Raw genomic sequence first — 24,247 nt, forward strand, 5'->3', positions numbered from 1 at the left:
TCTGGATTTGGAGCTGACTTTTAGATTTTACTCTCACAGTTTGCTAAGTCTTCTTTCTTGTTGCATCTCACTTGATTTAATCTCTTAATTGGCCTTTTTGCACAGATATAAATTATTTTTTTTAAAGTGATTCTTTTTAGCTGCATCAGTTTCAGGATCCTGACATTGTGGATGATTACAACTTACTTCTCACAGAGCTTCTAGGATGTTTAAAAAAATGCATAAAATCACATTTTAAAAGCTCCGACTGCTGCCATGAAATTTCGTTAGTACCGACGTGAATAACAACAGCAAACTAGGAAGTTCTGTCATTTACTTTTATTAGTAACACATCTGATTTCCTACTATGACACCTCAAAATAAGGCTCCAGCCTGTTAAATGAATCTTAATATAGCTCAGTCAGTTTATTATGACAGCTGGAGCTCTTCATAAGAAGCATTTCTGTGATTTCTAATATTAACACAGAGCTAATTTTATGTTGTAAAACTGCAAAAATTAAGATAAAATAATCATTCACCATTTAAATAAAGTGTTTTGTTTTCCTCCTTTTTGTCTCTTCTCAGTGAGTCTGGAGTGTCGGAAAGCCCCCCCAATGGGAAACGCCCCTCGCCTTCCCCAACCAAACCCTCGGACTCTGGAGAAGGTAACACAACATGACAATGGACGCGCTTTTAAATAGTCAGGTGGGAAATGATCACTCACTTTATATCCGTGTGTGTGTGTGTGTGTGTGTGTGTGTGTGTGTGTGTGTGTGCAGAGTATATCGCCATGTACACCTACGAGAGCAGCGAACAAGGCGACCTGAGTTTCCAGCAGGGAGATATCGTCACGGTCACCAGGAAAGAAGGGGATTGGTGGACGGGCATGGTCGGAGGCAAGACCGGAGTCTTCCCGTCCAATTACGTCAAACCACGAGACTCGTCCACGGAGGTGAGGCGGAGTTTAGAGACAAAGCAGGATGGACCAGAACTGTAGGGAAATATTATAATCATTTATTTTAAACCAGAGGTGTCAAATTCATTTTCATTCAAGGGCCACAAACAGCCCAATTTGATCTCATGTGGGCCGGATCATTAAAAAGAAGGAAGGAAGGAAGGATAAATGGAAGGAAGGTGGGAAGGAAAGAGAAGGAGAAGAAAGGAAAGACAGGTGGAAGGAAGGAAAGAATAAAAGTGAGGAGGGAAGAAAGAAAAGAATGGAAAGGTTGGAAAAAAGGACTGGAAGGAAAGATGAAAGGGAGGAAGGAATGAAGGAAGGAAAAGAATACAGGAAGGAAAGATGGAAGGAAAGATGGAAGGAAAGATGGAAGGAAGGACAGATGGAAGGAAGAAAGGAAAAAAAGACAGGAAGGAAAGATGACAGGGAGGAAGGAATGAAGGAAGGAAGGAAGGATGGAAGGAAGGGAGGAAGGACAAATGGAAGGAAGGAAAAAAAGACAGGAAGGAAAGTGGGCCGAATTGGACCCCTCGGCGGGCTGGTTCTGGCCCACGGGCCACATGTTTGACACCCCTGTTTTAACCTTTTATTTTCTGTCTCTAGTCTTTGGGACCAGGAGGGAAGACGGGCAGCCTGGGGAAGAAACCAGGTGAGTTCAGTCACTGTGTATATACTGCTTCATTCTAGCTGCTGTAACCTGATCGATACTGTTTATTAGTTTTACTGAAGATACAGACTTCATACTGTCAAATAAAAATGTCTCATTAAAATCTGTGCTTGTTCCAGTTCATCAAATCTAACATAAACATTAAATTAACATATCCACGCTTTGGTAATCCAAAATTAATTTACAAAAAATTGAACTTGACTGATCTGTATTTCGACTTAAACTTTGAAAACAAAACCCTGCCCATAAGTTTTTTTTCCTAAGATGGCAAAGTAATGACCAGTTATGATTATGTACGTTGGGTTTAGGCATGAAGAGTAAGATTGTGCAAATAATGCCTTCACCATCCTAGGAAAAAAAACACACTGCTTACAGGAGCAGAACTAACCACATCATACTCTTCTTCTTCTACTTCTTCTTCGTCTTCTTCTTCTTCTCCTCCTGCTCCTTCATCTTCTTCTACTACTTCCTCTTCGTCCTCCTCCTGTCCTTAACACCATCAGAGATCGCTCAGGTGATCGCCCCCTACAGTGCAACGGGAGCAGAGCAGCTGACGTTAGCTCCGGGTCAGCTCATCCTCATCAGGAAAAAGAACCCGGGGGGCTGGTGGGAGGGGGAGCTGCAGGTACTGAGGCACAACGTCTCGATATATGGAAAGAAATAACCATCATGTTGTCCTTGTATGAAAAGATTAATATAAAATGGCCTGGAGTCGCTGATTATTAGGCAATAAATGACCTAATCCAGTTTAATTATAACAATTATCAGTTGCAACATACATGCAGACTCAAATCACTTTTGTCTTTTGAGGAGATTTAATTGCAACCTTTATATTTCTATTTAGCTAAACTGTAAATTATTTGATTATGTATGTATTAATATAGTTTATAGCATAGTGTAGGACATGCAGACTCTTGAGATTAACAGCTAACGGCGTGCTGCGCTCTGATTCGTCCAGGCCCGGGGGAAAAAGCGTCAGATAGGTTGGTTCCCGGCCAACTACGTGAAGCTGCTCAGTCCCAGCACCAGCAAGACCACACCCACGGAGCCCACCCCTCCGAAACTGGCTCCTGCCAACACAGGTACACACACATGATGGACGCATACATGCACACAGTTCACTGAAAATCCTCCGATTGTCTCAAATAAATCTGATCTTTTCTTCTTTTTTTTCAAGTCTTTAAAATATGAAACTCGAAGACCGTAAAATTTCTACATTTATGCATTATTATATTTATTTGAAAGATGACTCCTAATGTTGTCTTCACCTTGTTACTATATTGGCACATTGCCACCAATTTTGGCCTTTGAATGAGATATGAGGACTTCTGATAGATTAAGATAAGATAACTTCAGGTATTCCTTTATAAGTCCCATCATGGGGGAAATTTACAGTCTTACCAAAAGTAGAAGCTTTCTAGGTTTGTTGGTGGGTAAATATGTCTCTGAAAGAACATGGACACTACAAATGGAAACGGTCAAAAAGATGGAAAGAAAGACAAAGTTCATATTACGGCTAATATTGAGAAAACTTTTTTTTTTTTCAGAGGTGACTCAACTAGAGATGAGTGCTGAGTCATTTTCAGTCTCTCTCTCACTCTCACTCTCACGCTCTCTCTCTCTCTCTCTCTCTCTCTCTCTGTCTCTCTCTCTCTCTCTCTCTCGTTTCTCTCTCTCTCGTCTCTCTCTCTCTCTCTCTCTCTCTCTCTCTCTGTCCCTCTCTCTCTCTCTCTCTCTCTCTGTCCCTCTCTCTCTCTCTCTCTCTCTCTCTCTCTCTCTCTCTCTCTCTCTGTCTCTCTCTCTCTCTCTCTCTCTGTCTCTCTCTCTCTCTCTCTCTCTCTCTCTCTCTCTCTCTCTCTCTCTCTCTCTCTCTCTCTCTCTCTCTCTTTATTCACTATGAGATAACCAGAGACAGTTATAATAATATTTCACACATTTTAGACATTTGATATAAAGTTAGCATTAAAGGGGAAAGTCTGTCGGTGTCAGATGAGTTCCTGAGTCCCGTCCTCTCTCCTCCTGAAGCTCTGTGTCAGGTGATCGGCATGTACGACTACGTGGCGCAGAACGACGACGAGCTGGCCTTCCTCAAGGGTCAGGTGATCACAGTGCTCAACAAGGACGACTGTGATTGGTGGAAAGGAGAGCTCAACGGGAGAGAGGGTCTGTTTCCTAGCAACTACGTGAAACTCACAACGGATACCGACCCGAGCACACAGTGTGAGTACACGCACACACACACTCACACACACTCACACACTCATAACCTCACCTTTTAGTGTGTTTCACAGCACACACACATACAGATTATATTAAAACTAAAACATTAACACAGCTCTCAGTGTGAGTACAAACACACACACACACACACACACACACACACACACACACTTACACACTGAAGCCACTCTCTCTCTCTCTCCCACACACACACACAAACACACACACCCCAGAGCCAGGTGTGGAGATGCTGTCCCTCTCTCAGTATTTGACCCCCCGGGTTGGTTTTACCTTTTCACCTTTTGACCTGAACACTCCTTTGGGCCTCTTTGATAACCTCCCAGTCATGCACCACCTCTGGGTGGTGTTTGTGTGTGTTTGTATGGTGTGTATGTGCATGCGTGTGTGTGTGTGCGTGCGTGTGTGTGTGTGTGTGTGTGTATATTTGCGTGCATTAGTGTAAAAGTGTTTCCCTTCTTCCTGCATGTGTCCCTTCAGCATGATCCACCATAGACCTAGAGATTGTAGAGCGGAGCACTGAGACGCTGGCAGTCAGACCCGGACTGAAGACACAAACATTCAGGATATCACAAAAAGAAGAATTTATTTTATATAATTAAACAGACGTCCAGAAAAAAAGATGAAACGAGCTCCTGACGAACAAGAGACATGACAAGTCCAAACTCAATAGAGTAATAATTCATTATGATCACATGATGATCTTATGATGATGTAATCATTTAAACGAAATATAACATTGAAAGAAATGCAAGTTAAAACTATTTTAGTCATTCTTTCCTTTATGTGAAGATTATTTAATATATCTAATATGTTTATTAATATTGTGTATCAAAGTAATAAGTTCTTTTTTTCTCTTTCTTCATTTTAACTCAAGTGTTTGTAACTCGACTTCATTGTAAACGAGGGAAACCTCAGTGACAGTTTAAATAAAGGTTTGAACTCTAACTAAAAGTCGTTATTTTCTCTCAACTTATGTTCATGTCGGCAGAAAACTGAGTTTATAACAAGTTGAAGCCTCATAAATAAACATCACACAGAAATTATAGAAGCGTTCGATGCTGCAGGTGCGGTTTCCAAACTAAGGCTGCCCAATTAATCGAAATTTGATCGTGATTACGATTTAGGGGCTAAACGATCTCAAAAATAATAAAATTGAGGGGAAACGATTTTAATAATAATGAGATAGTGCTCAATAACAAAGGTTTTATTTTGAAAAGCTCAGACAGGAAGCCGCTGCAGCTTCGTTAGTTTGACAGAAGCTGAAACACACTGCAAAATGTTTTAACTGTAAATAAAAGTGCAGCGTTTCCAGCCTGCGTCAGACGATGCTGAGTGAGACTAATTATTAGCCCTAATAAAAACATACAATTAGAGAAAAAAAAGAAAAGAAAACCCAATTATCAGAAAAATAAAAAGAAAGAAAAACAAAAAACTAGAGTAAAATAGAGCTTAAAATAATGACTTGCATTAAAATTAGTATAAAAAGGACTTTAAAATCATACATTTCTACTTTAAAAGATGCACAGATATCCTGAAACTGTCCACCACCACAAATTCATGCAACTCTGGACTCATAAACACGACGTCTGAGGGCAGATAGACTTTTATTTTGACACTCTCGGCTGCCTCACTTGCCCACTCTACATCCTCTATTTCTATGTTAGGTTTAGACCACACCTCCACACTCTCTCTCTCTCTCTCTCTCTGTCTTGCTGCACGCTCCACCCACCTAGCACTCCTCGATTTGGTTGTTGTTGTTGTTGTTTTGTTTAGTTGTTTTTGTTGATGTTGTTGTTGTCGTCCTCTCTCTAGGATCATATCATTACCCAGAAACCCCCCTTCTTCCTCAAAGCCCTCAAAGAGACCCACTAGGCCACGCCCACTAGGCCACTCAACCAATGGGACAGCAGCGAGAGGTCACATGACATGACAACCTTTCCCCCCCCTTCTGGAAATGGCGCGACTCTCCACCAATAGAAGCCAGAGAGAAAGAAAGAAAAAAAAAGAAAGAAAGAAAGAGAGAGAAAGAAAGAAAGAGAGAGAGAGATAGATGTGTAATGTTTTTTTAAAAGCTCAAACTCTCTGGCTCCAAACTGCACTGCTCAACAAGGAGGGAGATCAATAGTCAGGACTCCTCTTTTTCCTCCTCTTTTTCTCCTCCTTCTTCCTTCATCTGTTTCTTCTTCTTCTTCTTCTTTCTCTTTTTTACCATTTTTGAAAGGAAGGTGGATTTTTTTTAAAGAGGGAAGAAGAGAAGAGAGGAGAGGAAAGGAGAGGAGGAGATTGTGACTATTGAGCTCCTTTCTTCCCCCCCCCGTTTATAACCCCCCGTTTTTTGATTGGATCACAGTGACTGTACACACACACACACACACACACACATACACACACATTAACACACACACACACACAGCCGCATCCTAGCGTGGTAAAGTGGATAGTGGGTCATTTTGTGGCTTTATGGGAGATTCTGTCATTTAGTAGCCGCAGCTCATCCTCTCCCTTCTCTCTCTTTTTTTTTTTTTATAATTTTTTTTTTTACCTCGCTCCCCATTGGTTCAGCAGCAGCTTCATTCACCTGTCAGTCAAAAAAGGGCGCGGGCTCCACCCTCTATTACCCCCCTACCCCCCCGCCCCTCCCTTCCTTTCCTCACTAACCCCCCCCCCTCCCCTCCCACAGCTTCACAGAAAGACCCACTATCTGCTGGAGGACAAGTTTCAATGTTTAAAGGATCAGGCTGGCAATTTTTCTATATTCTTATTTATTTTATTGGCTTTTATTGTGAAAAGCGACAACAGGAAGCAACAAAAAACAGATCTACTAACGAGTGTTATGAGTTTATCTAAAGTTTATTCTGTGCTGTAGATCTCGGAAAGCTAGTTAAAAGAGTTTTGCTTAAAAAAAAAAAGATCCAAAGTCTAATAAAAGAGTAATTCTGTGTCTCATATCACAACCTCTTGACTTTATCCTACATTTTAAATTCCTTTTAACCCTCCTGTCGTCCTCCCGGGTCAAATTGACCCCATCTCTTTTGACTCCCTACTCCTTCCTTCCTTCCTTCCTTCCTTCCTTCCTTCCTTCCTTCCTTCCTTCCACCCTCCTTTCTACCTTTAATTTTTCCTTCATTCTTCCATACTTCTTTCCTTCCTTCCTTCCTTACTCCTTTCCTTTCTTCCTTGCTCCTTTCCTTTCTCCCTCCCCCCTCCTTACTCACCCCCTTCCTTCCTTCCTTCCTTCCTTCCTTCCTTCCTTCCTTCCTTCCTTCCTTCCTCCTGTCCTTCCTTACTCCTTGAGGACAACAGGAGGGTTAAAGAACATCAGTATAAAGTCAAAGAGGTTGTTTGATAAGTTGTGATGCAAAAGCTGATTTTAAAAAGTTATAGATAAAGTTTTGATACATTAGTTTTGTTTAAAAGCGGCTCCAAACACGTAATAACAGCGATCACATGTTCAGTCTCCAGAGAGTAGTTCTGTGTTTTCTGTATTTCTTCTTCTTTTGTGCTTCGTATCACAACTTCTTGACTTTATACTACATGTTAAATTCCTTTTAAAAGACGTCAGAATAAAGTTCAAGAGGTTGTGGGAGCGACAAAGCTGCACTGGGTTCAAATAGTTTTTAATACCTTAGTTTTTATTCAACCCTTACATGCAGTTCAGGGTCAAATTTGACCCATTTCCTAAACATGTGAGAGCTGTAAAAACTCCATATATATGTTCATTTTTATTAATCTGACCCACAGTATACAGAAAAGGAGATAAAATGCATCTTTTCAGCATTTTTAAATATGCAAAAGTACAAGTTCGACATGTTTATTTGAAAGAAAACATTTAAATATTTAAATTCATCATATTCTACAAAATTAGAGTCTTTTTTTCTATAAGCTTAATCAAACATTTATTAATGGCTGATGGGGGATTTATGACTGTGAAATGGTGCAAAGACTAATTATGAGTCAGAATATAAACACAGCATGTAAAGGGTTAAAAAAGACTAATATCAGCAGCGATCATGTGTTCAGTCTCCAGAGAGTAGTTCTGTGTCTTCTTCATCTTCTGCTTCATATCACAACCTCTCGTCTTTATCCTACATTATAAATTACTTTTTAAAGAACTTCGGAGAGGTTGTTTGATACGTAGCACAAGTTTCTGCACATGCTCAGTAGCGTCTGCCTTACACAGGACTACTCTCCAGAGACTGAAAACGGTATGAGTTTGAATCTTTGGAGCCGCTTTTAAACTTACTAACATGCTCAAACTCTTTATAATGAAGGAACACGTCACCTATAGCAACCGTGTGGCTTTTTGGCATGTTTTTTTTAATAATTTTTGGATGCTAACAGAGATCTACAACACAGAAGAATAAGATAAAATATGCAAAAAACAAACAGTAGAAATCTATTGAGAGGCATAAATCCACTCAGCTGGTGGACAGAAAAGCTAATTTTTAACATGTCTTTGCAGTAATTTGGCTCATTAATGTGTTTTTAATAGTTTTTAAAGATAGATATGGCACAGAGGAATAAGATGCATCAGGTAAAATATGGAAGTGGCTGCTAGATAAGCTTCACTAACTATCCAAAAACAAACAGCGTTAATCTGTCGAGCAGCTTGTGGACAAAAAAAGGTAATTTTTAACCCAGCTCTTAAAGGGGAGGGAATATGGCTTTGCAGAATTGTGTCTCATTAATGTGTTTTTAATATTTTTTGGGGGGTAACAGAAAAAGAGGAATGAGATATATTTGAGGCTTTGGATGCATAATACTCGTTAGTAGATGAGTTCATTGTTAGTTTTAGATTATATGATGAGAAGAAAAATCTAGAAAATCTCCAGCCATGTTCCTCTCTTCTCTTCTCCTCTCCTCTCCTCAAAGCCAAAGACTCCTTCCTCTTCTCCTGCGCCTCTCCCTCCTCTTCCTCCTCTTCTTCCTCTTCCTCCTCCCCTTTTACTCCAAAGTAGATGAAGGAATGGAGAAGAGAGGAAAAGAGGCAATATTGAGACACGTCCCACAACAGTTAAAGGCTAAGTTTCAACCCCAGGATGCTGCTTCCCTCCTGTGGTTTGAGGAAGAGGAGGAGGAGGAGGAGGAGGAAGAGGAGGAGGTGAGGAGGAAGAGGAGGGGAGTGAGCATCTTGGGAAAAAGGGACTCAGCCTGTAGCTCAGGGCTTAAAAATGAATTAAAAAAAAGCCATGCTGTTATCTGCTTAGCTTAGCATTAGCTTAGCATTAGCAGCTAACCAAAACCAAGTACAACATAATGGTACAGAGAGTTTGGGGTATGCACGTCAACATTTAAAACACACACACACACACACACACACACACACACTCAGAGACACACACTGATGATGTTTTTATCCGTTGTAGTTTAACATTCTTGTATTAACTTTTTTTTAAATGATCCGTTTTATTTTCTTGTGTTGTTGTTTTTTATTTTTGGGGGTTTTTGTTGTTGTTGTTTTTTTTTGTTTTGTTTTTTTGGTTTACATGTTTATTGTTTTGTCTGTTGCTATGATGATGAGACGCTGTCATACTGCAGAGGGGTTAGATCAGGACAGACGGGCGGGCGGGCGATGACATCACACACACACGCAGACAGATTTGGTACTAAAAAAAAAACAAAAAACGTGAAGGGTGGAAAAGTTGTCAGCTCTTTGAATCATTCCAGTTAAAGGAATAGTTTCATTAATATTATAATATTAAACGTATTTTTGGGATATAAGCTGCAGGGAGTTTAATGAGAAGCTCAATATCATCTGATTTTCAGAATAAAAGCTTCCTAAAAGTGTCTAAAAACTATTCCTTTAAAAAAAAATAGCTCATTTGTTGTGTTTTTAGTTGTGGCTCAGTTTTACAAACTGGTGATTTTTTTGTTTTGTTTGTTTTTGTTGTTGTTGTTTTATTCTTGTAATTTGAGCTTTACCTCTGGATATTATTTCCCAAAACTGTGACTCCGCCTCTAATAGAAAAAAAAGAAAGAAAGAAAAGTCAAAATGCCGCCAAACTTTATGCACAACACAAAAAAAGGAGATTTTTTTCTCTTTTTTTAAAAAAAAAAAGTTGCATTTTTGCCTTTTTTCCCTCCTTTCCTTATAAATAAAACCCAACCATTGCACGTATCGTTTCACCCTTACAAAAAAAAGACATTTTAAACTTTAAGCATTAATAACATTTTACTCTGAAGGCACAGGACGACAAACAATTAATATTAACATCCTGAAAGTCAGAAAATAAATCAGTTTTTTTTAACAACCTGCTCCTTTAATTTTAGCCCATGTTTGCAGGTGCAGTCTCTCTCTCTCTCTCCTGTGCCTCAAATCCCCCAAAAAAATTCATCCCAGTTTTTTGCTCCCACCAAGTATCGTTTTTATCTCAAGCAGCCAAATAGAAGAACCACACTTCCTGAAGCACTGTTAATTCATCATATCATCATAACTCAGCTAATTCATAACGGGAAACATACAGAACAGCACAGCCTCCTCGCTGGTGAGCAAATTACGTAGGACTGCCTCCACCTTCCAATTTGTTCCCATAGCAACGGGCTAGTATTATAGTGGTTGCCATATCAGATTTCTTTGTGTGTTTTTTGTTGTTTTTTGTTTGTTTTTTGTTTTTTTTTGTTTATCCAGATGACAGTATTGTGATTTTAATGTTTACCCTCAGAAACACAAACAAAAAAAAAATGATTATTGAACTACACAAACTTTTTATACAACAAGCAATAGACTTATTATTATTATTATTGTTACTATAATTATTATTATTAATTAATAATTAACCTGCTTGGATCCCATTGGCTCCTCCAGTGTGTCAGTATTAGAGGCGAAGCGATCTGATTTGGTTGATGATGAGTCGAGACCATCGGTTGTTTAACAGAGTAAAACAGAAATATGAGCTTTAGAGCTGCAATTAATGATTATTTTATTAATTAATTGAGAAAATAATCATAAGATGTAGTGATAGTTAATTAATCATTTGGAGAAAACAACAATCCACAGCTCAAATAAATTCAATTTCCTGTCATAAAAACTAAGAAATGTTTAATTTGAAGAAGCTGGAGCCAGATAATTTGGTCTCTAAGCAGTTAATTGATTAATTGACTAATAATTGCAGCTCTAATCAGCAGCAGGATTTTAACAGCAGATTATAAATCACTGGTTTGGGATCTGATGGTCGATGGTCGAGACTCGTCCTCGCGGTCAGAGTCAACATTTTAATCTAGAACAAGGACCCAGCTAGACCAGAGCCGTGCTCCACATTACCCCCCCCCCCCCCTTAACCTCCCCTACCCCCCTTACCCCCCCTCATCTGTTACTACATGCTATTATAAGCTACCCACCTGCCCCTTAATTAAGCATTAAATTTAAATCATATGCTACAGACAGAATAAATTAACTTCTTTTTTTTAGCATTAATATCTTTTTACCATTTTTTTTTTAATAAACCTACCCCCCCCTCTCCCCCTCTCTCTCTCTCTCTCTCTCTCTCTGGTCTTGCTCTGAAGCAGCAGCAGCACGGCTCTGGTCTAAAATCTGGTTTGTTTTAATATTTAAAAAAAAAAAAAAGAGGAGGAACAAAAAAAAAAAAAGCTCTGTATGATCTATACTCAATCTAATGAATGGTTATGGTTGATGCTTCTTATGGATTATATAAAATAGCAACTCTGATGATGATGATGATGATGATGAACGGACGAATGGATTAACAAGCCAAGCCAAATGTAACCTGACTGCACTTGGTTGTCAGTGCGTGAATGAATGAATGGATGAGTGAGTGAATGAATGAATGAATGAGAGAGAGAGTGAAAAAGTGAAAAAACAGCACGATTGAGCAATTTTATGGACGTTGAACGGTTAGATGGATACACAAAAGAACGATAAAAGGATACTTGAATGAGCGAATGAATGAATGAACGAGTGAACGACATGTACAGAATGTTAGCGTCTAGTGTTGATAGTAGAAAAAAAAATGTCCTGAGGTTTTTATTGGTGGAGATTTTGATGAAGCGGTGAATATGATTGGTCCTGATGATTAAACGCTCTGAGACAGACTGCAGACGACTGGCCTCGTTACTCTCTCACACACACACACACACACACACACACACACTCACACACACACACACACACACACACACACCAGACAATATCTACTGCATCTACATTAAAACTAAAGAAGCTTCTCATTAATTTAATGTTATCTAACCCTCCTGTCGTCCTCCCGGGTCAAATTGACCCCATCTCTGTTGACTGTTCCTTCCTTCTTCCCCTCTTCCCCTCTTTCTTTGCTCCCTCCTCCTTCCATCCTTCCTTCCTTCCTCCTTTCCTCCCTCCTTACTCCTTTCCTTCCTCCCTTCCTTCCTCCCTTCTCTCCTAAATTCCTTCCTCTTTTGTCCTTACTCCTTTCCTTCCTTCCTTCCTTACTCCTTCCCTCCCTCCTTACTCCTTTCCTTCCCTCCTTCCTTCCTTCCTTCCTTCCTTCCTCTTTTCCTCTTTACTCCTGTCCTTCCTTCTGTCCTTCTTTGACCTGAGCACAACAGGAGGGTTAAATGAATTCTTCCACATACTTCTCTCTGCATATTTGTAACTTTCACAACATGGGCGTCAATTATCATAATATTTTTGACCAAATACCTCGATATCGATATTTTGACAATATTGTAGTGATGGCTATCGGTAAATGGTTAAAGGCAGAAAATAGAAGAATCTGTTAATCTCTGAATTACATTTTTACTGTAATGCAGCTTTAAAAGCAGGAAAAGACACTTATAATAATAATAAGTGTCTTTCCTATATCTATCGTCTTAGTGGTGATATCTTTCACCACCAAGATGATAGATATAAAATATCATTATCTATAAAAAGTCGACACTGACACTCGGCTCATAATAATTATAATCCTGCAACAAATACAACAAACAAACTTTCATCAGCAGCTGCATCGGCTCCGTCACCACCGTGTGAGACCTCCGAAAATTATTTAAAAATATGCCGAAAAGTCACACGAGTCTGAGCTGTTTAGTGAGAGTTACACATCTTTACGTTTATTTATTGCACATAAAGAAATAAAAGATATATATATATTAAACATTAATAGATCAGTTTTTAAAGATACTGAAGGAGGTTTTACACAAGTTAAAAAAAACCAGTTCCTCAGATAGAGACTAGTCCTAAACTAAAGACAAGATCTAAAGGATAGTCTAGTCCAGGGGTGTCAAACATGCGGCTCGTGGGCCAGAACTGGCCCGCCAAAGGGTCCAATCTGGCCCACTTTCCTTCCTGTCTTTTTTCTTCCCTTTCTTCCACCTTTTCTTCCTGTCTTCATTCCCTTCCTTGCTTCCTTCCTTCCTTCCATCTTTTCTTACTTACTTCCATCTTTCTTTCCTGTTTTCTTTTCCATCGGTCCTTCCTTCCGTCCTTCCTCCCTCCCTCCCTTCCTTGCTTCCTTCCTTCCTTCCTCCCTTCCTTCCTTCCCTTCCTTTCTTCCCTTTCTTCTACCTTTTCTTCCTGTCTTCATTCCCTTCCTTGCTTCCTTCCTTCCTTCTTGACTTATCTTCCTTCCTTCCATCTTTTGTTCCTATCTTCTTTTCCATCTGTCCTTCCTTCCTCCCTTCCTTCCTTCCTTCCTTCCTTCCTTCTTTCCTTCCTTCCTTTTCTTTTTTCTTCCCTTTCTTCCACCTTTTCTTCCTGTCTTCTTTCCCTTCCTTGCTTCCTTCCTTCCTTCCTTCTTGACTTATCTTCCTTCCTTCCATCTTTTCTTACTTCCTTGCATCTTTCGTTCCTGTCTTCTTTTCCTTCCTTCCTTTAAAAAAATTAAATTATCTGCAATATTTAGGCTTTAATTTACAATATTAAGCTTCCTAGTTTAAGTCAAAGTTAAAGGAGCCTGTTTTATATGAAAGAAACAGCTGCTGTAATATGAACACTTTACACACACACACACACACACATTTTCACACTTAATTAAAAAAAAAAAAAAAAAGAGCTCCAGAGTCACTTCCTGTTTTCTGACGTCAGGTATGTATTTCGTTGGTAATGTATGAACACAGGAATCTCAGGAATCACTTTTTTTCTTTTGAATTTATTCCATGTTTCAGGATATTTGATTGAAAGTTGTGTGTGTGTTTTCTCTGTGTGTGTGTTTTCTGTGTGTGTGTGTGTGTGTGTGTGTGTGTTTCAGGGTGCGCTGACCTCCACCTGCTGGACATGCTGAGTCCGATGGAGAGGAAGAGGCAGGGTTACATCCACGAGCTCATCGTCACCGAGGAGAACTACGTCAACGATCTGCAGCTCGTCACAGAGGTTAAAACACACACACACACACACACACACAACACCAGTTAGGTTGCATGTAAACAAAAATGTAATTTGCTTTCTGAAGATTTTATTAATTTATAATTAACCCTCCTGTTGTCCTCCAGTCAAGGAAGGAAGGGAGGAAGGAGGGAGGAAGGGATGAAGGAAGGATGAAGGAAGGAAGGAAAGGAAAGAAGGAAGGAAGGAAAGGAGGAAAGGAAGGGAGGAAGGTAGGGGGGAGGAAAGAAGGAAGGAAGGTAGGATGGAGGAAAGAAGGAAGTTAGGAGGGTGGGAGGGAGGAAGAAGGAAGGAAAGAAGGAAAGGAAGGAAGGTAGGATGGAGGAAAGAAGGAAGGAAGGTAGGAGGGAGGGAGGAAAGCAAGAAGGAAGGTAGGGGGGAGGAAGGAAGGAAAGGAAGGTCGGAAAGGAGGAAAGAAGGAAGGAAGGAATTTTTCAATTGAAGTTATCACCCTTTTTCATTACTAATTCAATACTACTACTATTAAACAGCTGATTTCTCATAGTTGACTTTTTCTGTGTGCGTGTGCGTGTGTGTGTGTGTGTGTGTGTGTGTGTGTGTGTGTGTGTGTGTGTGTGTGTGTGTGTGTGTGTTTCAGATCTTCCACAAACCTCTGCTGGAGTGCGAGCTGCTGACGGAGAAGGAAGTGGCGATGATCTTCGTCAACTGGAAGGAGCTCATCATGTGTAACATCAAGCTGCTCAAGTAAAGAGAGAAACACACACGCACACACACACACACACACACACACACAATGATGGGTTTTTATGTCCATGTGGTTTAGTTTAAATTTAAAGGGTTAAAATTTGAAAATAAACGTATGAATAACTTGCACACATCCTTTTTTTGTGGACTCAGCATCAAATTTCTGCTTTTAATCCATTTTGAGAGAATATATTAGAGGATTATGGTAAAAATGTCTAAGTGGTGTAACCATAAAAACTTTGTACCAAATAATTCAACTTGCTCTCTCTCTGTCTCTCTCTCTCTCTCTCTCTCTCGCTCTCTCTCGCTCTCTCTCTCTGTCTCTCTCTCTCTCTCTCCCCCCCTTCTCTCTCTCTCTCTTCCCTGCAGAGCTCTGAGAGTGAGGAAGAAGATGTCAGGTGACCGGATGCCGGTGAAGATGATCGGTGACATCCTGACCAACCAGCTGCCTCACATGCAGCCGTATATCAGGTTAGAGACGACCCATCATGCATCAGTCGATACCGTATGTGGAGTTTATTTACTTTAAACAGCCTCATTTTTAATTTTAATGCTCTTTCGTCACTCGTGTGCTCAGATTCTGCTCGTGTCAGCTGAACGGAGCGACGCTGATTCAACAGAAAACTGACGACAACCCCGAGATCAAAGACTTCCTCAAGGTAAGAATCACACTCACTGACGATCGGAGGAAAACTATTTAATATTCACAATTAATGTAAGTGTTTTAAAACAACAGTCAGGAGCCTAAATGAGCATGCTGTAATAATTCCTCCTATTCATACTGACTATTAACCCTCCTGTCCTTTCTTTCCTCCCTTCCTTCCTCCCTCCCTCCTACCTTCCTTCCTTCTTTATTTCCTCCTACCTTCCTTCCTTTCATTCCTCCCTTCCTTCTTCCCTTTATTCCCTTCCTTCCTTCCTTCCTTCCTTCTTTCCTTCCTCCCTTCCTTCTTTCCTTTACTCCCTCCCTTCCTCCCTTCCTTCCTTCATTCCTTCCTTCCTTCCTCCCTCCCTCTTACCTTCCTTCCTTCTTTATTTCCTCCGCCCTTCCTTCATTTCATTCCTCCCTTCCTTCTTTACTTTACTCCCTCCCTTCCTTCCTTCCTTCCTTCCTTCCTTCCTTCCTCCCTTCCTTCCTTGTCTCGAGGACCTTTTATAATGTATTTACTGTACTGTTTGAATTTGATGCTAAAAGACTGTAAATGTGTCAGATATGGTTTAATATGACTAACTCAGACTACTGAAGCTGAATAGAAGATTCACATCTACTTTTAAATGACTATGAATTTTGTCCTCCATCACTTTACATTGAAAACACATTTGAAGATCTTTTAATAGTCAGTATGAACAGGAGGAATGATTCATTGCTCATATGGACACCTCACTTGAAAGATGGTGCACTTGTCCTTTAATTAGTTTTACTGTAAGACTGATTGTCATGTTTCTCTCTCTCTCAGAGGTTAGCTATGGATCCCAGGTGTAAGGGAATGCCTCTGTCCAGCTTCCTGCTCAAACCCATGCAAAGAGTCACACGCTACCCGCTCATTATCAAGAACGTATGTATCACACACACACACACACACACACACACACACACACACACATTATAAGGACTGTATGCTCTTTAAACGTCTTTACAAACCTGTTTTTATTGATTATAGATCTTAGAAAACACTCCAGAGTCACATCCAGACCACAGCCATCTGAAAGCTGCTCTGGAGAAGGCGGAGGAGCTGTGCTCGCAGGTGAAGACTCAACTCAATGCTTAGTGTAGTAAAAATACGACCAGCGACAGGATGAAGACACTGATGTGACTGTGTGTGTATGTGTGTGTGTGTGTGTGTGTGTGTGTGTGTGTGTGTGTGTGTGTGTGTGTGTGTATGTGTGTGTGTTTGTGTGTTTTTAGGTGAACGAGGGCGTGAGGGAGAAGGAAAACTCAGATCGTCTTGAATGGATTCAGGCTCATGTTCAGTGTGAAGGCCTGTCGGAGGTAACAGACATGATAATACATATTATAACTTTTATTATTAGATTAAATTATTAATCCTTTATTCCTCCCACACTGGAGACATTTACATCATTACAGCAGAAAGAATAAAGAACAATGAATAATAAATGAGTACACAAGCAACTGATAATCTTATATATGCAGAATATATAGAGGAGAGGAGGAGAGAGGAGAGGAGAGAGGAGGAGGAGGGGGGGGTAGAAGAGAAGGAAAGAGGAGAGGAGAGAGAAGGAGGAGATATTAGAAGAGGAGAGGAGGAGGAGGAGGAGAGAGAGAGAACAGGAGAGAGGAGGAGGGGGAGTAGAAGAGAGAAGAGAAGGAGAGAAGAAGAGGAGAGGAGAGAGAAGGAGGAGATATTAGGAGAGGAGAGGAGGAGAGAGGATGGGTTAGGGTTTAGGGTTAGGAGAGAGGAAGGGAGGAGAGGAAAGAGGGGGAGAGATAACAGGAGAGGAGGGGAGGAGAGGAGAGAGAAGGAGGAGAAGGAGATATTAGAAGAGGAGAGGAGGAGGAGGAGGAGGAGAGAGAACAGGAGAGAGGAGGGTTTAGGGTTAGGAGAGAGGAAGGGAGGAGAGGAAAGAGGGGGAGAGGAGGAGAGGAGGAAGAGATATTAGAAGAGGAGAGAAGGAGAGAGGACAGGAGAGAGGAGGAGAGGAAAGGAGATAGGAGAGGAGGGGGGGTTAGGAGAGAGGAAACAAGGAGAGGAAAGAGTGGGAGAGAGGAGGAGGAGAGAGATAATCTTATATATGCAGAACATATTGCGACACATTGTTTTGCAATGATCCTCAAATATGAAATCAAACACTTGTGATGTGATGCAGACATGATGTTTTACAGCTTGACAAGAAACTATAATGTATAAAATGACAAGTGAAAAGTGCACTGAAACATTAAACTTAATAATTATAAATAACTATAAATAAAATAACTCTCTCATAATTGAACACAACATGCACAAAATAAACATTCAGCTAAACTTGTATTAAAAAAACAAGTCAAAAACACAAGATAAAAAACTGCTGATTCAGCTTTTTCAGTCCCTTATCATCATAATTTGCACCTTTGTAACTTTTAGTGTCCATTTATTATTATGTTGAATTATTAATTGGATGATATAAACTATAATTATCTTTCTTTTTCTCTTCTCTTCTCTTCTCTTCTCTTCTCTACTCTTCTCTTCTTCAGCAACTGGTGTTTAACTCCGTCACAAACTGTCTCGGTCCCAGGAAGTTCCTCCACAGCGGGAAACTGTTCAAAGCGAAGAGCAGCAAAGAGCTCTACGGCTTCCTGTTCAACGACTTCCTGCTGCTGACACAGGTAACAGGAGGAGGAGAGGGAGAGGAGGAGGAGAGAGGAGGAGAGGAGAGGAAAGGAGAGCAGGAGAGGAGAAGAGAGAGGGAGGAGGGGGAGAGATAGAGAGAGAGGAGGAGATAGAGAGGAAAGGACAGGATATGAGAGAGGAGAGGAGGAGGAGGAGGAGAGATGAGGAAATAGAGAGGAAAGGAGAGGAGAGGGAGGAGGAGAGGAGAGAGGAGAGGAGGAGGAGGAGATGAGAGGAGAGGAGAGACTAGGAGGAGAGGAGAGGGAAGAGAGAGGAGAGGAGAGAGGGGAGAGGAGAGGGAAGAGAGAGGAGAGGAGGAGGAGGAGAGGGTTAGAAGAGAGGAAGAGAGAGGGAGAAGAGAAGAGAAGGGTTAGGGGAGAGGGGAGGAGGAGAGAGTAGCAGCGGAAGAGGAGAGAGGAGGGTTAGGGTTAGGAGAGAGGAGGGGAGGAGGAGAGATAAAGGAGGAGAGCAGGAGAGAGGAGAGGAGGATAGAGAGAGGAGAGGAGGAGAGAGAGGAGAGGAGAAGGAGGGAGGTTTAGGGTTAGGAGAGAGGAGGAGAGAGGAAATAAGAAAGAGGAGAGACTAGAGGAGGAGAGAGGGGGTTAGAGGAGAGGAGAAAGAGAGAGGAGGTTTAGGGTTATGTGTTAGGAGAGAGGAGCAGCAGCAGAGGAGGAGAGAGGAGAGGGGAGGGGAGGAGAAAGGAGGGTTAGAGGAGGAGAGGAGAGGAGGAGGAGAGGAGAGGAGGAGAGTTGGTGTTTAAAGGAAGCGTGTTTCAGTGACATTTACTACTCTCTAAATGTTACTTCCTGTCTCTCCTTCAGGTCACTAAACCTCTCGGCTCATCTGGATCTGATAAAGTTTTCTCCTCTAAAACTCATCTGCAGTATCGCATGTACAAGACGGTGAGACCACACACACACACACTCACAGACACACACAAACACACACACACACACACATATATACACACACACACACACACACACACACAGACCCTGAACAGTATGTAAGGGTTAAACAAAGTCCTTAACTCATTCAGTGAATGTGTTAATGTTAAGAACAATGAGAGAGTTAATAAAAATAATAATAATGATAAATGTATTTATATAGCAGCTTTCATACAGGAAATGCAACTGAAAGTGTTTCACAATAAACGAAATAACAAGTATGGGGTGTTTTACATTATAGGGCCAAAAGGGAGCCTAAAGCAATGTTATAAAAGAAGAAAGAAGAAGAAACATTAATGTAGTATAAGATGGAACACAAACATAGTAAATAATTATAAAATAGTGGAAAAAATACATAGTAAAAGTAGAATAAATACGATATATTGATAAAAATATTGGAAAAATTTTAAAATTAAAATAAAAAAATGCTTGAATCTGAAACTAAGATAACACCGAGACTTGTGACCTCAGGTTTAATCCATGGAGTTAATTTCCTCAGATTATTGTAGAGCATCATTTCACTTTAAGAAATTAAGAAATTAAAGATATTAAAGAAAAAATATATCTGTAATATTTCTGATAAAAGAGAGGCTTAATTTCCAGTCTTATTACACAATATAAAACATGTTTTCTCTCATCTTTTCTGCTTTATTTAACAAATTTAACAGTAAATTTCTCTTTTAATGTGATTTATATGCACTGTTTAAAAAAAACGGAGATAAAATGTGGTTATATAAAAATGCTGAAAATATCTTCACCTGCAGACATCGTAGCTTCCTGAAGCAGCGTTTCTGAGGTGTGAAGTGTCTGTTTTTAACTCCTGATGACTGAGCTGCTTTCTTTCTCTCTTTCTTTCTTTCTCTCTTTCTTTCTTTCTCTCTTTCTTTCTTTCTTTCTTTTTCTCTTTCAGCCAATCTTTTTAAACGAAGTGTTAGTGAAGCTGCCGACGGACCCGTCAGGAGACGAGCCGCTGTTCCACATCTCTCACATAGACCGAGTTTACACGCTGAGAGCTGAGAGCATCAACGAGAGGTAAATATACACACATATACACAAAAATACACACACATATACACACACATATACACACACATATACACACATATACACACATATATACACACATATACACACATATATACACACACAGGAATAAAACACAACATGATCCAGATTACTGATTAAAGAGATCTTTAAACCTCAGATGCAACATTTGTTATATTGTTATATTGTGTGTGTGTGTGTGTGTGTGTGTGTGTGTGTGTGTCTGTGTGTCTGTGTGTGTCTGTGTGTCTGTGTGTCTGTGTGTGTGTGTGTGTGTGTGTGTGTGCAGGACGGCTTGGGTTCAGAAGATTAAAGCAGCGTCAGAGCTCTTCATCGAGACGGAGAAGAAGAAGAGAGAGAAAGCTTATCTCGGTATTCTTTTACTTTACATCCATCCATCCTCTCTGCTTAAAACATTTAAATATCTTAAATCTACGTCTCTGCTAACTTTAACTCTTTGTTTCCTCTCAGTTCGTTCTCAGCGGGCGACGGGTATCGGTAGACTGATGGTCAACATCGTGGAGGGGATTGAACTCAAACCCTGTCGCTCCCACGGTACACACACACACACACACACACACACACACACACACACACACACACACACACACACACACACACACTGTACAGTTTCAACATTATTAACAGAACGTAGTATCAGAACGGGACTTTTTATTTTTTTTATTTTAGCCATTTAATCATTTATAATAATTTCTGCTTATGCTTTTTATATGTTCCCGTAGTGATAGTATTACATTGATACTAAAAATACTTAACGTTAGCTCAAACTCTCTTTGCAAAATTGGCATCCGAAGTTGTCCTTTTTTCCTTAACCACATTTCTCCATAAAGGTTAAAATTTGGGCTGCACATATGGGTCCCAAGTGAGTTTGTCTGCGGTTTCCATGGTGACCACACCTGCGTTTGCTCATATGGGCTTCAAGTGGGTTCTGACTGAGTTTCAGGTGGAGCCCAACTGGGTGACCCCATATGTTTGCCCATATGGGGTCAAAGTGGGATTATTCCCACTCCCGCTTATCCCACTTGCATCCCTTATGGGGCTCATACAGTCAGCCCACATTACTAAAACCATGTGGGACCTGCCCAATGTTCCCAGTTCAAGCCCCATGTCCACTCAGCAGCCCCCATTTAACCCATGTGGGGCTATACCCCTTTTCCACTGAGCTGGAGCCAGAGCTGGTTCGGAGCCAGAGCCTGAGTAAGCACCGGCTCCTTGCTTTTCCACCGCCAAAGCTCCAGCCCGGAGCCTCAAAACGGAAGCCAGAGCGAGCACCAATTCTTTGCTGGTCTAAAGCAAGAACCGATTACGTCAGCGGGCTGTGGGCAACAGGTTCGTAAGAGGTGCTTGGGTTAGCACCAACTGAGCACTGGCTCTAGCACCAGCTCCAACCTAGCTCCGGCTCCAGCTCGGTGGAAAAGGGGTAATAGACATGCTGGCTCTTCTGTGCACATAGACACCACTATTTAAAAGGGCTCGGTTCTTGCTTGCTTTCTTCACCATAGCAACGCAGATGATGACGTAATCTTTTTATATTGACTCTGATTCACTGCCCCGTCTACTCAGTGGCTCCTCATTCTACTAAATTTAGTCCAAGTAATAATAATAATTATCTAGAAGTGATCTCGTCATACTTTATGTTGTGTCTGATATCTAACCCAGCGTTCCTGTTTTTAGGAAAAAGTAACCCATACTGTGAGGTGACCATGGGGTCCCAGTGCCATATCACGAAAACACTACAGGTAAGACTTCACTCTCATATTTAAGGGTCTTATTTATCATAATGTTATATTACTGATTATTATGTGACGGCAGAATTTTGAACAGAATAATTTAAACAGAATAAAATAATAATAATAATAATAATAAATAATCATAGTTGAAAATGATATTATATTATTTAAAATAATAATAATAAAATTAAATTGGCATTTAATTATAATAAAATATATATATAATTTTTAACATTATTATTTATGACCAAGTTTATTGCTATTTTTTGATAATATAGCATGTATTTAATTACATGTTGCTGTTTTGTGTCTCGTCTGTCTCGGTAGGACACGCTGAATCCCAAGTGGAACTCCAACTGTCAGTTTTTTATAAAGGACCTGGAGCAGGACGTCCTCTGTGTCACTGTGTTCGAACGAGACCAGTTCTCACCCGACGGTCAGTGAACCTAACACTTTAAAGGATTAAGAAGAAGAAAGAAAGAAAGAAAGAAAGAAAGAAAGAAAGAAAGAAAGAAAGGAAAAGAGGACAGGAAGGAAGGAAAGAAAGAAAGAATGGATGAGAGGGAGGAAGGACAGATGAAAGAAAGAAAGAAAGAAAGAAAGATGGAAAGAAAGAAGGAAGGAAGGGCAGATGGAAGAAAGAAAGGAAAGATGAAAGGACGTAAGAAAGGAAGGAAGGAAGGAAGGAAGGAAAGAAAGAGAAAGAAAGAATAGAAAAATGGAAGGAAGGAAAAATGGAATGAAGGAAGGAAAGAAAGAAAGAAGACAGGGAGGACAGATGGAAGAAGAAAAGGAAAGATGGAAGGAAGGAAAGAAAGGAAGGAAGGAAGGGAGGAAAAGAAGACAGGAAAGAAAGAGGGCAGGCCTAAACTCTCGATAGTTCAGGGGAAACTTTCCAACAATGGCTTCGCTAGGGCCAGGAAAGTATTTCTCTAATTTGGCTCCTCCTCCTCCTCCTTCTTCTTCTTCTTCTTCTTCTTCTTCTTCTTCTTCTTCTTCTTCTTCTTCTTCTTCTTCTTCTTCTCCTCCTCCTCCTTCTTCTTCTTCTTCTTCTTCTCCTTCTTCTTCTTCTTCTTCTTCTCCTCCTCCTCCTTCTTCTTCTGCTTCTTCTTCTTCTTTTATTTTTAATGGGGTTTTTATTTCCCTCCATTTTTCTCCTCTCAGACTTCCTGGGCAGGACGGAGATCCGGTTGGCTGAAATAAAGAAGGACCAGGGCTCTAAAGGACCGATCACGAAGCGGCTGCTGCTCCACGAGGTTCCTACGGGAGAGATCGTCGTCAGGCTCGACCTCCAGCTGTTTGAGGAGCCGTGAAGCCCGGACCGGACCGGATCGGACCGGACCGGATCGGACCGGACCGGATCGGATCGGACTAAACTGGACTGGACTGGACTGCAGAGGTTTTGATTTGGGACCTAACATTTGACTGGGGTTAGACTGGGCTGGTCTGGATTATCAACATATCACTCCAATTAAGTTATTTATTGACGCACAGCCAATGCATTTATCACTTTAAGTCATCTACCTGCTGCAGTACAAGAAAATAAATACTGATTTTTAATGATTTATTATAATTTGGAACATTTTTCAGACACATTTAAACAGAAATGCTGCATTATGTGGCAGATTTCAATCCTTATTAGTCTGTTTGGGGAGAAAAATGTAATAAAACTCAAAGTATTATACCTGAGCAATACAAGATTTTAAAAAACAACACATTTTTAACAATTAAATTACAATTTGGAGCATTTTACAAACACATTTACAACAGAAATGCTGCATTATGTGGCAGATTTCAATCCTTATTAGCCTGTTTAGGGAGAAAATAACAAGTATTACTCCTCAATATTAACTTATAATTTGAAATAACAGTCAAATAATCATTTTCACTGGAAATAAGATTTAATTAAATTACAATTTGGAACATTTTTAAAATACATTAACAACAAAAACATTGCTGCGATGCGTTATGTGGCAGCTTTAAAACATTTTTAGCCTGTTTGGGGAGAAAAAAATGTAATAAAACTCAAAGTATTATACCTGAGCAATACAAGATTTAAAATTTTTAACAATTAAATTACAATTTGGAGCATTTTACAAATACATTTACAACAAAAATACAACCTTATCTTACTGCTACACTTTATTATGTGGCAGCTTACACATATTTTTAACCTGTTTTGGGAGAAAAATGCAATAAAAAAAACTAGTATTATATTTAAATATGTGTTCAGCATTCAGATAATTATCATTTTCACTGAAAGAAAAGAAATGCTGAGTTTTAACCAGCAGGGGGCGCCATATACACATTTTTCCTC

At 40.2% G+C, this 24,247-nt stretch overlaps 1 protein-coding gene across 1 annotated transcript in view; it reads left to right on the forward strand.

The window, feature by feature from the left end:
- The window catches only part of itsn1 (intersectin 1 (SH3 domain protein)), a 65,911-nt gene extending 42,659 nt beyond the window's left edge, over positions 1–23,252 (forward strand). The window contains exons 25-45 of the mRNA XM_053333690.1: positions 565–644; positions 759–931; positions 1,541–1,586; positions 2,108–2,229; positions 2,563–2,686; positions 3,630–3,824; positions 14,024–14,145; positions 14,756–14,862; positions 15,232–15,333; positions 15,440–15,521; positions 16,320–16,418; positions 16,524–16,607; positions 16,769–16,852; positions 18,053–18,184; positions 19,010–19,090; positions 20,046–20,167; positions 20,469–20,551; positions 20,651–20,734; positions 21,875–21,939; positions 22,258–22,366; positions 23,095–23,252. Of these exons, the coding sequence (XP_053189665.1) occupies positions 565–644; positions 759–931; positions 1,541–1,586; positions 2,108–2,229; positions 2,563–2,686; positions 3,630–3,824; positions 14,024–14,145; positions 14,756–14,862; positions 15,232–15,333; positions 15,440–15,521; positions 16,320–16,418; positions 16,524–16,607; positions 16,769–16,852; positions 18,053–18,184; positions 19,010–19,090; positions 20,046–20,167; positions 20,469–20,551; positions 20,651–20,734; positions 21,875–21,939; positions 22,258–22,366; positions 23,095–23,243 (2,245 nt within the window). The 3' untranslated portion in view covers positions 23,244–23,252. The remainder of the gene's footprint in view (positions 1–564; positions 645–758; positions 932–1,540; positions 1,587–2,107; positions 2,230–2,562; positions 2,687–3,629; positions 3,825–14,023; positions 14,146–14,755; positions 14,863–15,231; positions 15,334–15,439; positions 15,522–16,319; positions 16,419–16,523; positions 16,608–16,768; positions 16,853–18,052; positions 18,185–19,009; positions 19,091–20,045; positions 20,168–20,468; positions 20,552–20,650; positions 20,735–21,874; positions 21,940–22,257; positions 22,367–23,094) is intronic.
- The last annotated feature ends 995 nt before the right edge of the window (positions 23,253–24,247 follow it).

Source organism: Scomber japonicus, chromosome 14 (genome assembly GCF_027409825.1).
Source record: "Scomber japonicus isolate fScoJap1 chromosome 14, fScoJap1.pri, whole genome shotgun sequence".
Classification (NCBI taxonomy): domain Eukaryota; kingdom Metazoa; phylum Chordata; class Actinopteri; order Scombriformes; family Scombridae; genus Scomber; species Scomber japonicus.